The sequence below is a fragment of the Myotis davidii genome, unplaced genomic scaffold, assembly GCF_000327345.1.
Source record: "Myotis davidii unplaced genomic scaffold, ASM32734v1 scaffold169, whole genome shotgun sequence".
Classification (NCBI taxonomy): Eukaryota; Metazoa; Chordata; class Mammalia; order Chiroptera; family Vespertilionidae; genus Myotis; species Myotis davidii.
This window is the reverse complement of record NW_006383005.1, coordinates 1034085-1050129: the sequence shown is the minus strand read 5'-3', so window position 1 is coordinate 1050129 and position 16045 is coordinate 1034085. Positions and strand designations below refer to the sequence as shown.

Genomic DNA, 16045 nt, shown 5'->3' with positions numbered 1-16045 from the left:
GGGGGGGGGGTGGCGAACAACCCCTTCACGGGGGTCGCCTAAGACCATCAGAAAACACATGTATAGTTACATATTGTTTTTGTGACTAATCACTATGCTTTAATTATGTTCAATTTGTCACAATGAAATGGGGGGTCACCACAACATGAGGAACTGCATTAAAGGGTCACAGCATTAGGAAGGTTGAGAACCACTGCTCTAAAGGATTCTGATCCCTCAGACAAGGCCAGGAGTCAGACCCACATAAACAGGCATGAGAAGAAGGAAAGGGGGGACCCAAGTATTCAAGAAGGGAGAAGAAATCACAAGAATGCTTTCACCACCCCACCATCATCATGTCTGTCCTTTCCTGCAGTGCCCCCTACACCAGGCCCTTGTCACCTCATAGGAAGCAGATGCAGGAAAAGGAACGTGGGTTTTGGAGTTATGTGGCCCTGGGTCTGCATTCTGGCTCTGCCACTTGACTAGCTGGGTGACTTTGGGGAAGTTGCTTAACTGCTCTGAGCTTCAATTTCTTCATTTGAGATCCTTCTCCTAGAGCAGTGGTTCTCAACCTTCTGGCCCTTTAAATACAGTTCCTCATGTTGTGACCCAACCATAAAATTATTTTCGTTGCTACTTCATAACTGTAATGTTGCTACTGTTATGAATTGTCATGTCAATATCTGATCTGCAGGATGGTCTTAGGCAACCCACAGGTTGAGAACCGCTGTCCTAGGGTCTTTGGGAGCTTGTATATAAACATGAGACATTTCTATGAATCTAGTAGGTACCATGGAGGACTACAGAGTAATATTGGCCCTGCAAAAATAATCACTCTCTGGGTTGACTTATAAGTAGTCACCCTCATTCGTAAGCTCTTTGCTGGGCAGCACGGATGCTTTAAGGGTCAGAGCCCTACTGAGGGGATGGAGAAGCAGGCTGAGAGAAGTGACTCATCAAGGTCACACAGGGAACCATGGAAGAGCTAGAGCTCCAACAGGGGTGTCCAGCACTAGTCTAGACCTCCTCCCCTTGCACCACTGCTAAATCTGATGATTGTTTTACACAGAGAGGACACCCCTGTGGTCAGACTCCGTATGTGTGCAAAGGAACTGGGGCCCAGAGAAGTTTGGTGACCAGATAGTAAGGAAATCTGGAGAACAGGAGTTTCTCCTGACAAGACACAGGCAAGGAGCTGAGTGACAGGCTGAAAACCTCTGCACACCTGTGGCAGGGCCATACCTAGAACCCCCAAATGAGGAGGGTGAAGGCTTTCCAGATCAGACCTTGTTTGGCTTCAGTCTCGGTACCCTGCAACACTGCAGAGCCAACCTTGCCTGTTCCTACGCTCAACTCTGACTACATACAACAGGGGGAGTTTAGGCAGCTTCAGATTAAATTCCATTTGCTACAATCTGGCCCTGTCTCTGTGCCCCAGGGCTGATAACTGATTATTAAACTCATTCATTCTTCATTCATTCATTCATTCATGGCATCCTCTGTATGCCAGGCCCTGGGCCAGGAGCAGTGGAAGATAAAGAAATGAATTGGGTATGGCCCCTCCCCTCCAGGAGTACAGAGTCTACTGGAGAAAACAAAAACGAGCCAATGTCAGTGCCAGGTGTCCCGGCTGTAACAGGCAGCTCAGGAGGGTGCAGAAGCCCAGAGGAGGGCAGGTGCTCCCTAGCCCATTCACTGTCACTTTGCTTTGACCAGGGAGAACCGCCTCCCTCCCTCCCAGCCCACACCACCATGCTTTTCAGGCCCAGACCGCGGGCCTGGGCTAAAGTGAAGGCGGGAGCTTCTTACGGTACAGCTGCAGAGGACACACTGGTTGGGCAGGCGGGAAGGGAACAGCTCATGGGCACTGAACATCTCTCCGTGTTGGTACAGGGTCCCGTTGTGCTGGCAGGACTTTGGGGGGGCCCGGAGCCCAGAGGGCGTGTGAGGTTCTGCAGATGGGGAGGGGCAGGAAGAAGAAGAAAAATGAGGTTCCACGTGGATCTCAAAACTTCGCCAGAATTAACTGGGCCACTTTTCTGAAGATTTTGGATTTTAGCATCTCTTGGCATTTAAAGTGAGTTCTGGTGTTCTTCTTCCCAGACAGTCCCCCGATCAGCTAACCAAGAAGAGGTCCTGCTGACACCTCCATCTGACCTTGTCACTCCCTCCCATGGCTCTCACCATGGCCTTTCAGCCCCCCAGTGTCTGAGCTGGTCCCGACCAGAGCCAGAGGCCAGACCAGAAACCTCAGCTCCACTGAGCCCCACTCAGTGGGGACCTGTGTCAGTCGGTGAGCATCCATGGGGCACCTGCTAGTGCTAGGCACTGCTCTAGGTGCTGGGGACACAGTAGTGAACAGAACAAAGTCCCTCGTGGGGTGACATCCTAGTGCAGTCAGCTGGGATGATCTAGACCAGTGATGGCGAACCTATGACACGTGTGTCAGAGGTGACACGCAAACTCATTTTTTTGGTTGATTTTTCTTTGTTAAATGGCATTTAAAATATATAAAATAAATATCAAAAATATAAGTCTTTGTTTTACTATGGTTGCAAATATCAAAAAATTTCTATATGTGACACGGCACCAGAGTTAAGTTAGGGTCTTTCAAAATGCTGACACACCGAGCTCAAAAGGTTCGCCATCACTGATCTAGACTGTCCCTGTGTTCGGGGTAAGCTCCTGTCATTCACTGGTCATCAGAGCCTCCCTCCCCATCACCTACCGATTAGCCAGTGTTCATCCTGCCAGGTAGAGAGAGGGGCAAGCCTCTAAGGCTCCCATCCTGAGAGGACCTACTCATCCTCTCAGACACCTTTACTAAACACCTCTGTACCAGGCACTGTGCTAGGCATTGGGAATGGAGTGCTGACAAGACTCAGCCCCGCCCATCAAGAAACTCACAATCTGATTGGCAAAGAGACATTCCATAAGCGGTGATGCTGTTGCAGGGTAAGGGCTCAGGCACAGAGGGGTAGCCACTAACTCAGCCAGCACATGTGGGTGGGGTAGTCAGGGAGTGATGTCTGAGCTGAGTCATGAAGAACATGTAGAGCCAGGCAGGCAAAGAGGCAGGAGAGAGAGAGAGAAAAAGAGAGACAGAGAGAGAGAGAGAGAGAGAGAGAGAGAGAGAGAGAGAGAGAAGCATGTGAGGAAGAAAGGGCCTGGGCCAAGGCATAGTCAGCAAGGAGCGGTCAGGATTCCTGGACTCAACCTCAGACAGAAGGAGGCATGATGCCCCCTCACTAGGCAGGACAAGGCTCGGAGCTCCTGCTCCCTGAGGGAATCCCGAGCCAAGAATCTCTGTGACCCAAGGCAGAGCACGGTCAGATCCCACTGCAGTCCTACCTGGGAAGTGAGCCCCTCTAATTCCACTCCACACAAGTGCCTAGCTTCCCAGGAGAGCCCTGGCTTCAGAGCTGAGACTGAGCCGTAATGTGGAGCTTCCCGCAGCCCCTTCCTGATGCTCCTAAGGATGGATTCTCCTCTCAACATCTCCCACCCATTCTCTTCCAAACCAGCCTCCCACTGGCGGCCTCTCATTGGCCACTTGCTTATGCCAGTTTCTTTGCAGGCTACCTCTCCTCTCTCTTACCTTTACTTCCTAGAATCCCGATCTTAGAGGCTCTTATAGTCTTAAACTCATGGAATCATAGACATTTAGCATCAAGTTACAGAAAGTCCCTGAACCACAGTGCTGGGAAGAACCTCAGAATACACAGACTCCAACTCCTTTGGTCATTCCCAGGCCCAGAGCTGTAATCATGGGGCTCCCTGCAGGGCCTCCAGCCCCAGATCACTCACCTCCACTTGGACAGGCAGGTCCACTCCCTTGGCTCTGGCCAGCCAGAGACTGGAGGCCACGTGTGCCATCAACAGGCCAAGCACGCCCTATTTCCCTCGGCTACTCTCCAGCCTCTCCCCGCTCCTGCTAAGCACAGCTACTTAAGAATGAGCAGTTGCTGCTGCCCCAGCCCTCATTGGGTATCCAGGATGTTTCTTCCCCTGAGCACTTTGGTGTCTCAACACCTCTCACCAGAGAGACGGCCCCTCTCATTCCAGGGGCCTCCCTCTGCCAGAGGCTTGCATCGGAGGTGAGATAAGGGTCAGGGGGTACAAGGGATGAACGAGGCTACTTACCCACACACCGGGGACAGCACTGCTGTGGCTCAGTCACAGGCTGGGGGCAGTGGACAGGCGGGCAGTGGAGGCGATAACAATTCACATGGGCATTCTGAAGGGGACACAACGGTCAGTCCTGGTTCCAAAGAGCCATTGCCTCCCGCCTGAACCCGTCCTCTCCCAAAACCCACTCACTTTAAGCCTGAGATGGGATAAAAACAATAAACTCGTGTGTCCGGTCTCGCCCCTTCCCTTGCTCTCTTGTGTGGCTCGCCCATCCATGTTCCTCCCTGACCACGGCAGAAGGCACAGTGAACATGGGCTTGAGCAGACCTTGTGTCCCCGTCATGGTGTTTGAGACACACAAGTTAAAGCCTTGAGTTACTTCTACACTGATCTGACTGTGTTATTTTAACTCCAGGGCTTTGTTCTTTGACCTCTGAGCCTAAACTTCATGGTTAGAGAGGACTGTGACACATGAGGACAGGTGACAGGGATGGAAACAAGACTAGAATCCTGATGTGGAGCAGGCCCAGGGCTTTGGGACTCACTCCCTAAATCCCTGGGAGGTCTGGTGACCTTGGCACCAGAGAAGGAAGAGCCCGAAGTTCTTATGCTTTTTCAAGTTCAGCAAATGAAAGAGAAGGGAGCAGAGAAACAGGACAGAGAGAGATGAGGAGCTGGAGAGGGAGAGGCCACCACACTCTTGTCGGTTTTTCCATTCCTAGGCTTCCCACACCTTATCTTCCCTGTTGTGAGGGTCATTGCGCTGTGCTGTAATGAACCATGTACAACCGTGTCATCTATTCACCATGAATTCCCAGGAACAAGGACCAAGTCTCATTCCATTCATCTCTGAATTGTCAGCATAGGGCCTGGCTCCAGGCTAGTACCTGCTAGAGTTTGAATGAATGAGTGAGTGAATGAATGAGAGCCAGGAACGGAGGAATAGATGGTCTCTCTCTTAGAGAAATGGAGCCAACTTTGTTCAAATTTTGGAGTTGGCAAGTTTGTTTCCTGTTTCCTTGCACATCTGAGTGCCTAACAGCACTTCTCCCGGAGGCAGCCTCTTACCCCATGGAAAACCCAGGCCCAGGCCCTAGTCCCTCTGGAGTCACTGCTTCCCTCAGAGTAATCTGGGCTGAGGCATCATAGAGCCCATAGAATTGGTCTGAGCTCCATAAGGGGACTTTAAGAGGCCTGGCACACAAATGTCCAGAGGGTGAACGGAGCCCTCACGTGAGAAGGTAGGGTAGAGTGCCAGGAACTGTGTGGTCTGAAGAGGCAGAATCTCTCTCTCGATTCTGTCCTTGAAGGATCCCAGGGATGAAGATGATCAGCGACATGCAACAGGAAGTGAGATGGAGAAAGGCCAGGGTTGGAAGGGCAGGGTGCCTTGCAGCCAAAGGTGCCTTGCAGCCAAAGGCGCCTCTCGGGAAAATCATAACTACTGTGTACTGAGTAACTACTAAGTAGGGGCTTTATGTTAAACAGACAGAAATGTATTATCTCACCTCATCTTCTCAAGAACCCTAGAGGTGGATACTATTGTCCACACTTTCAAAATGAGAAAAGACCTTCTGAGAGGTTATGTTGCCTGAGATGCCACAGCAGGTAAACACACCTCCAGGGCCGTGCACTTTCCATGATGCTGAGCTGTCTCTGGTGGATGGAGCGGGGACTCATGCATTCACTCAGTAGTCACTGCGTGACTACTGTGAGCCAGGGGCTTAGCAGTGAATGAGACAGACAGGTTTCTGCTCTCATGGAGCTTACATCCTTACAGGGGAGACAGACCATAAAAAACAAGCAAGAAGGAACATGATCATTTCATGCCTGGCCAGTGTGGTTCAGTGGTTGAACATCGACCTATGCACCAGGAGGTCACAGTTCGATTCCCAGTAAGGGCACATGCGTGGGTTGCAGGCTCAATCCTTAGTTGGGGGCATGCAGGAGGCAGCCAATCAATGATTCTTTCTCATCATTTATGTTTCTATCTGTCTCTTCCTCTCTCTTCCTCTCTGAAGTCAATAAAAATATCTATATATATATAAAAAGGCAGTGGCTGTAATGACCCAGGACCAGTCACCAGGAGGTGCACTGATAGGTCCTGCAGCAGCGGACGGGACTCTGGGTCCTGCAGCTCGCGAGGTGGGGGCCCATGGCTCGCGGCAGCGGGCTACTCGTGCACAATTTTCTGTGCACTGGGCCTCTAGTATATATATATTTAAAAGATCACTTCATATGTTAAATTTATGGTAATAACCACATAGGGTAATGTGATTGAGTTAACAAGGTTAGACTATTTTAGAAACAGCAGTCCGAGAAAGCCTCATAAGGAGGTAACACTTATGTTATGAACTGTGAAATGAGAAGGAACCATTTGTGAGAAGATCCAGGGGAAGAACATTCCAGGAGGAGGAACAAGTAGGAGTGAGTTTGGAGTGTTGGTGTGGGTAGGAAATGAGTTTGGAGAAATAAGGCGAAAGTCAGATCACACAAAGACACTGTAGGAGGTTTGAATTTTACTTTAGGTGCACCCAAAAGCTACTGGAGGGTTTCAGGGACTTTGGAATGACATGATCAGTTTCATGTTCAGCAAAGATCCCTCTGGCTCCTATGTGAGGTATGGGTTTAGAGAAGGGACAGGGAGGCCCATCAGAAGCCTTGCGTAGCATCCAGGTGAGAGATTGAGAGATGAAGATGCTTAGATTAGGGGGAGCAGGATGGTGAGAGAAGTGAAGGGATTCAGGGTATATTTTAGGGGTATTGGCTATAGCTCTTTGGGTTGAGAAAACTGTGTATGTAAACTCTGGGGAAGGAGAAATGAATTAGCTTCCGTGGATCACAAAACTTGGACTTTGTCAACTGGACCACATAATATGTCTGGAATTTTCTGTTTGGGTTTCCTTCCTGTTCTTTGGCTGTATTTCATAAAGTTCTTTTTGAAAAGCTGATTGGCCTCAGATGTGCTAAGGAAAAGCAAGGGGAGGCAGTCGTGGGGGGTTGTGCCCCTGTTGGCAGCAGAGTTCCACCTGGGCCAACATGGTAGACACAGTAGGGAGTCAGAGGGGACGGCCCCAGGAGGAGGGAGACCCCAGTGATCAGAGTCAGGAGAGGGGCTGGCCCACAGACCGTCTACTTGCCAGGGTCCCCTCAGATGCTCTTCTCTGCTCCTGCCCTGAGCTGAGGATTGTTTAACAAGGGAGGCTCTTACTGGCCTTCTGCACTCCGCCCGTGGCTTTTGAAGACAGAGAGAGGGCCTAGGGTACTGGCTCCAGCTGGGAGCTAGGTACACCCTCCCTCCAAACACCGGCACCAGACAGAGATTGGTGAGGACCTCATGCCAATCAGGCTGGTCTCCAAGCAACTAAACTAAACCAAGGGAAGTTTCAAGCCTCCTAAATCATTCCCTCCTTCCCTACCTTTCCAACCTTATACCTGGCCTGAGGATTCTGGACCACACGGAGGTCTCATTTATTCCAACCGGCTGATTGTACAAGGCCCTGTGAAGGCTGCTGGGTTGGAGATGGGTGGCAGGAGAGAAGAGGTGAACAAACAGAGTCCTGCCCCAATGTTCAGCCTTCGGCAGGACACTAAAGTAGATATAAGGGAGCTCCCAGGAAAACCTGCTCTCAGGCTCCATCCAGGAGGGGCAGTAACTGACAGACAGATAATTACTATACCTGGCCAATAGTGACCAGGATAAAGGGACCGAGAAACTTATGTGGGACCCAGAAGAAAATGTTTGTAGGTGAGGGATCAAGTGAGGCTACTGGTAGAGGTGGCATTTGGCCAAAGCCTTGAAGAACAACCCTTTGGACCAGTGGAATTGGGGGGATGCATCCTAAGGTGGGGTGGCAAGAGAGGGCTGGAGGAAACAGCATGAGGAAAGGAAGGAATGGCAGGCCTGGCCAGAAAGGCTCTTTTGTGTCACACAGGAAGCAGGGAGGTTGGCACCAGCAGAGGTGGAAAGAAGGCTGGGATGAGAGATGGGAGACCCGAGTCCCGGCCCAGCCCAGCTGCTGATCCGTTGTGTGACATCTCTGAAAGGGGTGCAGTAGTGACGGCACATACTGTGTACTCCCAAGTTCCTAGGGAGCCTGGTGCCAGAGCATTCCTGACCTCCAGAGTCCCTGACCTTGACTTCTCTCAAGGTCGCCCAGACATACCTGACACAGGCGGCCAGGTGGCCAGAGGGACCTACCTCAGAACACGTGCAGCGAAGGCAGTACATCAGGCCCTGTGGCTCCAAGTAGGGGTGCCAGCTCTCGCCGGGGGAGTATTTCTTCCCGTGGAAAAGGCAGAACATGTCTGGGCCTGGCAAACCAACCAGTGCTTTGTCAGTCCAGGGAGGCTCCAAGCAAAGACCCTGCCTCATCCCTCCTTCTTCGGGTTCTAGGAAGAATGTCATCTGGACCACTCAGGCAAAAGAGAACCCACTGGACATGCTCTCCCAGTCAGGGGGCCAGAACATCTGAGTTTGAATCTCAGCTTGACCACTCCCTTGCTGGGTGACTTCAGGCATGTCACTGCCCCTCTCTGAACTTTAACACTTCTCTCAGGGGTGAGTTAAGGGATGAAGCAGTGAAAGTGCTTTAGAGATTCAAATTGTGGTGTAAATGCTAGTGATGATTGGGTGGATAGTTTGAGGCCCAGAGAGGATAAATGACACTCCTAAGGTCACCCAGCAAGCCGCTCACCAAGCAGGCATGGCAGCCTAGGCCTGACTGGCTCCTTCTGCCCTCAGGGTCACACTCACTGCCTTTTCCTTCATCTCATTTTGCTTATTTGTTTACTCTATCTCTATCCTCCCTCCCTTGCCCTCTGCTGCTCCCCTTCATTCTCTCTCTCTGACCTCCCTTTTGGATAAAGCCGCTCACAGCAGTTTCCTTGCTTTCATACAATACCGTGTCCCTATATCTCAGCCAACCGCGATGGAGAGTGCTTGAACTGGGAAAATAAAGTACGGCCTAGTGCAGTGACGGCGAACCTATGACACGCGTGTCAGAGGTGACAAGCGAACTCATTTTCTTGGTTGATTTTTCTTTGTTAAAAGGCATTTAAATATATAAAATAAATATCAAAAATAGAAGTCTTTGTTTTACTATGGTTGCAAATATCAAAAAATTTCTATATGTGACACGGCACCAGAGTTAAGTTAGGGCTTTTCAAAATGCTGACACGCCGAGCTCAAAATGTTCGCCATCACTGGCCTAGTGAAAGGTTAGAAAACCGACTTTAACATCCTTAAAAATAGTCATCGGTACTATCGCACTGTCAACTGATCATTGTGTGTGTAATTGCACATCAATTATTTTTGTCATCTGCATGTTCGTTGTCAATATGGAGATGAATGCTTCTAAGGATGTTTGCAATAGTTAGTTACATGATGTCTGCTAGCTCTCCTGCAATCCTGTTGTCTTTCTTTCTTTATTTATTTACCCGACCTTCCCTCTGAGGTTTGAGCATCTGATTGATGCTTCTCTGTCTATGGATCTGTTTTTGTTTATCAGTTTATCTTGTTCATTATATTCCATAAATGAGTGAGATTAGGTGATATTTATCTTTTACTTACTGTCTCATTTCACTTAGCATAATGCTCTCCAGTTCCATCCGTGCTGTTGCAATCCTGTTTTCTTGAAACGTCCACCTCTCTCTCACCTCCCGTAGCCAACCATTCCCGCGGTCCTTTAGGCTCTTTCTAGAACCCACCAGCCCTCACCTCTTACACTCTCACTGCCTAGCAGCAGGTCAGGGCTCCAGGTCAGGTTGAAGCTCTTGGCCACACTCCTCTGCCTCTTGCCCAATCCTTCCAACTCTCCTCCACTCAGGTACCTGCTGATTTTTACATCCCGAAGAGCTGCTATCGTTCCTATAGGAAAGCTCTCCATCATCTTAAGTCTAATCTGAGTTCTTTTAGGGAGGCACCAGGAGCCTCAGTACAAGCGAAACGTCCACAAAGGCTTGTTGAGTTAAATAAGATTGAAATACAGAGAAAGGAACCAACATTTACTAACTATCTTCTCTTTACATAAATGACTTACCTCATTAACATTTCTGTTAATGGTGGAAAGAAGGCTGGGAGAGATGGGAGACCGGAGTGTGACCCATCTCTCATCCCCTTCTTTCCACCACTAATGGGTTAGTGCTTACTTGGCTCAGTTTCTGACTTACGATCATCACGGTGACAATGACCCTGCAGGACGGACATTATCATCTTGAACAGACGTTTAAATTTACGAAATCACTGGAAGCAGGGCACTGTAGGGGACGCTCACACACAATGCCCAATTTCCCTCTCAGGGCAGGGTGGGCTGGCGCCAGCCCCAGGCACAACAGCTCCAGAGCCTAGGGCCTACGCGCTCAAGGGCCATTCCCAACCTTTAGAAAACGTCCTTTGTAAGAGTCTGAAATCGGCTTCCCTCTGGCTCACTGCACTGCTCTTGCTCTGCCTCTTGGGCCTCCCAGAACTAGGGTCTGAGGCCACGGTCATGATGCGATGGCCATTGGGGACTGAGGAACACGGGGCTTAGTTCCTTCCTTACCCCTCCTCAGTCCCCCAAAGTAGAAGGGGGGCTCAGACAGCAGATCCGGTTCCCAGCAAGGCCCCGGCTGGCCCGTATCAAATGAGGAGTGTTTATCTCTCAGCCTCCGCTGGCAGAGAGGGCGGGACACGGGCCCAGCTGGGGTCCTTGTCGGAGCCAGCCCAACTCTCCAAGGATTGAATAATGTCTTTCTTCCTCAGTCCCCTCCCCCAGCAGGGAGGGGCTATTGCAACACTCCCACGGCCTTAGATCTCAGCCGTGTAGCTGAAGAAACCTTGTCCCACCTTCTCTGGGGCAGCCCTGTAGCCTGACTCCTGTGCCAATTGGCACCCCCACCCCTCACCGCCTGCACCGAGCATGAAGACAGAGAGAATGTCTCAGCCCGTGGCCAGGCCAGGAGGCCCTTTCCCCCACCTACAGACCTGGCAGCAGCTGAGAGTGTGGGGGGCCTGGCAGGCCGTCCCTCAACCCCAGGAGGCCAACTGCAGCCTCAGTCCCCACCTCACCGAGCCCTCCGAGGTGAGAGACACAAGGAAGGGTGACAGTGCCTGGAGCTCCCTCTTCCTCTAAGGAGGTGAGGACCCGTGTCAAAACCAGGCAGGAGGGTTAACTGCCAGGCAGGGGTGGTCTCTGCTCTGTCCCTGCAGCCCTGGCACCAGCCCCAGCCCTTGCACATGGCTGATGGAGGGAGCGATAGGTCCTCATGCTACCAGTGCCCTGGGACATTGAGGAAGACTCTTTCCTTCTCTGGGTCTGTTTCCCATCTGAGACTAAGTGTGTGTGTGTGTGTGTGTGTGTGTGTGTGTAGTCAACAGTTTTCTGCACAGTTTATAAATCCATGATTTCAAAATTCTAAGGCTCCAAGGTTCTAGGTGTCTAAGATTCAAGATCTGAAAATTCCATGTTTCTAAGAGCCTGCATTTCATTAGAATGTGAAGCCTCTAGAATTGTACAATTTTGTGGTTCTAATATTCTACCTTTTTCAGCTTCCATAAGCTAGCATGTGTTTATGAACCCATACACCCAGACTCTCAGGGGCTCCCAGGGGAGGTAGGACCAGGCTCAGGGAGCCAGTAGGGCATATCCTGAGGGACATGGAGAAGGCAACGTTTGTCTCTCGCATCCCCTCCCTTCTACTCCCTTTAGTCCTCTGTGGCCTCCCACTCCTGCCCTGACCTTGGGCCTGCCCTGCTTTCTCCACACCCCACCACAAATCCCATCCCAACCACCTGTACCACATCTTTCTCAAGTCAGAGGCCAAGTGGGCCTTTTGGAGTTAATGGCCCCTGGCTGTGATGTCTAACCAGGGAAAAGACTGCTAGTGGGGCAAGTTTTTGTTTGACAAGAGTTATTGGCCCTGTTTTAGGCTTTATAGAGACAGCGAAGAATTTAAGTTAAAGAGTTCTCATCCCCTTTAAAACCCCTCACTCAGTGAACTCTGGCTTTGGAGTCAGATAGGCCAGAGTTCAAACTGGATTTTGCTTTCATTTGCAGCCTGAGTTTAGACAAGTTACTTAACCATTCCAGGCCTCAGTTTCCACTAGGAGTAATAATCTTTACTTCTTGGGGTTATTGTAGAATTAAATCAGATAATATATGTAATATGCCTAGTGCCTGATACATATTAGATGCGCAATTAAATGGTAGGTTAAAAATTTGCTCCCCCAAATTTCTGACAGTCTGTTTCTTACGGTATTTCTTTGATTCCCAGGATTCTATGAGTAGCCCCGGGCACCTATTAGGGCATGAACATCATGGAACCTGCCACCTAAGTCAAGTCTCCTTTTCAGCCTCACCAACCTTGTTTCTGGTGGCTGCTGGTATTCTCCTAGCCCCGTGGTCGGCAAACTGTGGCTCACGAGCCACATGTGGCTCTTTGGCCCCTTGAGTGTGGCTCTTCCACAAAATATCACGTGCAGGCTTGTATGTACAGTGCGACTGAAACTTCATGGCCCAAGCGCAGAAGTTGGTATTTTGTGGAAGAGTCACACTCAGGGGGCCAAAGAGCCGCATGTGGCTCATGAGCTGCGGTTTGCCATGCCGCAGTTTGCCGACCACTGTCCTAGCCCAACTCACAAGCCAGGCTCTCGACCCCACCTGGTGTCTACACAGACCTCGGACCTTGGGATGGGACACAAGATGAGAGTGGACCAGAAACGTTAGAGGAGAGAGTGGAATGGCAGGGGTGAGAGACCAGAGATCAGGCTGGAGAGAGATGCAGGGACCCAGACAGGCCTTGACAGCCTGAGGGCAAAGGAAAGCCACAGAAAAGCTTTCAACCAGGGCATGCCAGTGACCAGGTTTGCGTTTTAGAAGCATCAATGGCCGCAGGAATGGAGCATGGATTGGAGGACAAGACTGGAGGCAGAGCGGCCAGGGGAGGCTGTTGCAGTCATCTGTTTTGAGATCATGTGGGCCTGGACCAAAAAATAGGCAGCGCCCATGGGCGAAAGTGCAGATCTGAGGGACACTGAGTAGTCCCAGTGGGCAGGCTTGGGGAGACTGGATATGGGTGGGGAGGGTGAAGGAGCAGCCAGGATGGGATTGAGCTTTCAGGGCTGAGCAAGTAGGTGAACGGGGGTACTTGGCACAATAAGCAGCACATGCTGTTATCATTAGTAACAGTAACATTGCCCCCTGATATTCACTTAATGAGCTTTTTATGTATCAGGTTTTAGACAGGTCCATGGGCCGGGTACATGACAGTAAGACACAATGCCCATCCTCAAGGAGCTCACAGTCTATAGGACTGTGTGCACTTTGACCAACGCTACGACAGTGGAAGCATCGGCTCTTCAGGGAAGGCTGCCCTGAGAAGATGCCTGAGCTGAGTCTTGAGGAGCGAAGAAGGTGCAGATGGGCAGGAGCAGCTTTGTGCAAAGGCACCGAGGTGGGGTGACCATGGTCCCTGCAGGCCACTGCCGGCGACTGGGGTGTCCTGGGTGCTAGCTCCCCTTCCCCTAGGAAGCCATCCACTTGGATGAGCCACAGTCAAAGCTCTTTCTCTAGCTTGACACTGACTTAAAGTGACTGGACTTAGTTGACCTAATCTGAATTCAGGGCAGCAATGTTTACCGGACAGCATCCAAATGTTATCAGGCCGCCCCAGTCTGTCATAACCTGGCTCTCTCTTGCTTTTCCTGAAAAAAACGCTCTGTGATAGCCCTCCCAGCATTTTCAGCCTCATCGCCTCTTGCTGAATTTCTCACTCTTCCACCCCCATCCCCTACCCTAGGCTCCTTCACCCTTCTGTGTCTCCCCACATGTGATTCCCCCTCCAATGTTTGTCCAACTCCTTCTCATTCTCAAAAGCCTGTTCAGGTGCCGCCCTTTCTGTCAAGCCGCCCCAGCCTCCCAGGCCACTGGCCAGTCCTTCCCTGGGCTCCACAGAACTGAGTCCAGCCCTCTACCACTACTCCCATCACACTGGGCTAGAAGTATTTATTGAATGGGTTCTTCTTCCTTACTCAACTGTGAGCTTCTTGAGAGCAAGAAGCAGATCTTGCCCGGCTGGCATGGCTCAGTGGTTGAACGTTGACCTATGAACCAAGAGGTCATGGTTCAATTCCTGGTCAGGGCACAAGCCCGGGTTATGGGCTCGAACCCTAGTAGGAAGTGTGCAAGAGGCAGCTGATCAATGATTCTCTCTCATTGATGTTTCTCTCTCTCTCTCTCTCTCCTTTCCTCTCTGTAATTAATAAAAATGTATTTTTTTAAAAAGAAGCAGATCTCAATGACTACTTCCAGTGCTCCGTGCAGAGCTACACAGAGGGGATGCCTCGTAAGTGAATGTGTGATGGAAGAATGGAGTCAATGGAGGGGGGAGGTTCTGGAAGAAGAGGTGATTGGTGGCCAGTATTCCTTAAAACCGCTTTCTTTAACAAGAAGAGAACTTCATTATGTCATAGGAGAGCCAACTCTCTCTCAGCACTTTGGCTTTGCCACTTAACAGAAATTAGCCTTTGACCTCCCCTTTCCAGGTCTCACCATCTGAACTACCAAACCACCTACCAAACCAAACACCATGTACAAAAAGGTCAAGAGCCTGGGCAGGTAGGGGATGAATGAGTCCATGATATTCACATGTAAGTCAAAATTTCCAAACTGTCTTATCCATGGTCATCCCCCACTCTGCCTCGAAACTCTCATGCTAAGATAAAGGGCTCGTAGTGGGTAGTGTGGTTGGGAATTCTTCCACTAGGAAGCAGAAGGGACAACCAGGAAGATGCTTCTGAGCTACATGGGAGGCTAGAGTGGATCAGGAAGGGCTGGGGTATGAAGAGAGAGGCCTGGATCTGGGGCTGGTCTGTCCCCAGCCTGCAAGAACGCAGAAGACCTGCATGAACCAGGTCTGCAGGCTCCACAGGAGTGTGAGAACATTTACGTCTTATCCCTCGTGCCCACATGGTCATACTCTATTTACTTATAGTCCCCTTTCTGCCCAAACAAACTGCTCCCCTCCAAGACATAAGCTCTGCTATGAGCACTGGTACCCTATATGGGAGGCCTCCTAAAGGAATCAGGAGTGAGAACCTCAGTTCCTCCGTGGTGGGGCTTTGGGAAAGGGACCTCGCTTCTCTGAACCTGACTCCTCTCATCTGGCCCGTGACAGATGTTCAGAAGCATAGACTAACCTCAATGGGGAGGATCGTCAGATCAGGAAAGGGTCACGGGCAGAGATGAGACTGTCTATGTTCTATTCTGCCTTGGACGTATAACTCTTAAATTCACAGAATCTTAAAACAATGTGGGGACTGAGAGATGACGTCCAATCCTCCAACAGATGTGGAAATTAAGTCCCAGAGAGGAATCAGGACTTGCCCAAGATCATCAATTTATGCCAGCACGAACTCCAAAGCCAGTCTTCAGATCCGAGGGAGGTGCTTATAGAAATACCCATCCCCTGAGGAACAGGACCAGAAAAAAAAAATGGCTTTAAATTGCAAACAAAAGAATGCAGGTGAGACACAGTAAGATCCCGAGTAGAAGAACGAGTAACAGAAGAAAACTGTGGAACAGCCTTCGGATGGGATCCTGCCCAGAGGCAGGGGATGCCTGACTCATCTCCTCACCTCCCAGGGGCACCCTTCTCACAACAGTCCTTTTATTTGGGAGTCCAAAAGACTCAAGGTCCCTCTCCCAGAGCCAGGCGCCATGGCCAGTCGCTAGGGGAATTTGAGAGGCCAGTCCTAGAACAGGTGCAACAGCTGGCACAACTGCGCAGCTGTTGCCGGGCTCTGGCTCAGCAGTATGCAAGCGAGTGAGTGAGACAGAGCCCTCTACTGGTGGGAGAGAGGAGGTGCAGAACTGCCCAGACAGACCTACAGAGGGCCTGCCTGGGCCAGATGTCAGGCCTTCACTCAGACCCCCCCCCCACCCCCACCCCCCCA

General features: G+C 50.7%; 1 protein-coding gene across 2 annotated transcripts in view; it reads right to left on the bottom strand.

Moving 5' to 3' along the window:
* CHRDL2 (chordin-like 2) overlaps positions 1–16045 on the bottom strand; it is a 32529-nt gene that overhangs the window by 12324 nt on the left and 4160 nt on the right. For both annotated transcript variants that reach the window (XM_006777924.2, XM_006777925.2), the window contains exons 2-4: positions 8315–8427; positions 4126–4219; positions 1792–1934 (exon numbers count right to left, since the gene is read on the bottom strand). In XM_006777924.2, coding sequence (XP_006777987.1) covers positions 1792–1934; positions 4126–4219; positions 8315–8427 — 350 coding nt within the window. The remainder of the gene's footprint in view (positions 1–1791; positions 1935–4125; positions 4220–8314; positions 8428–16045) is intronic.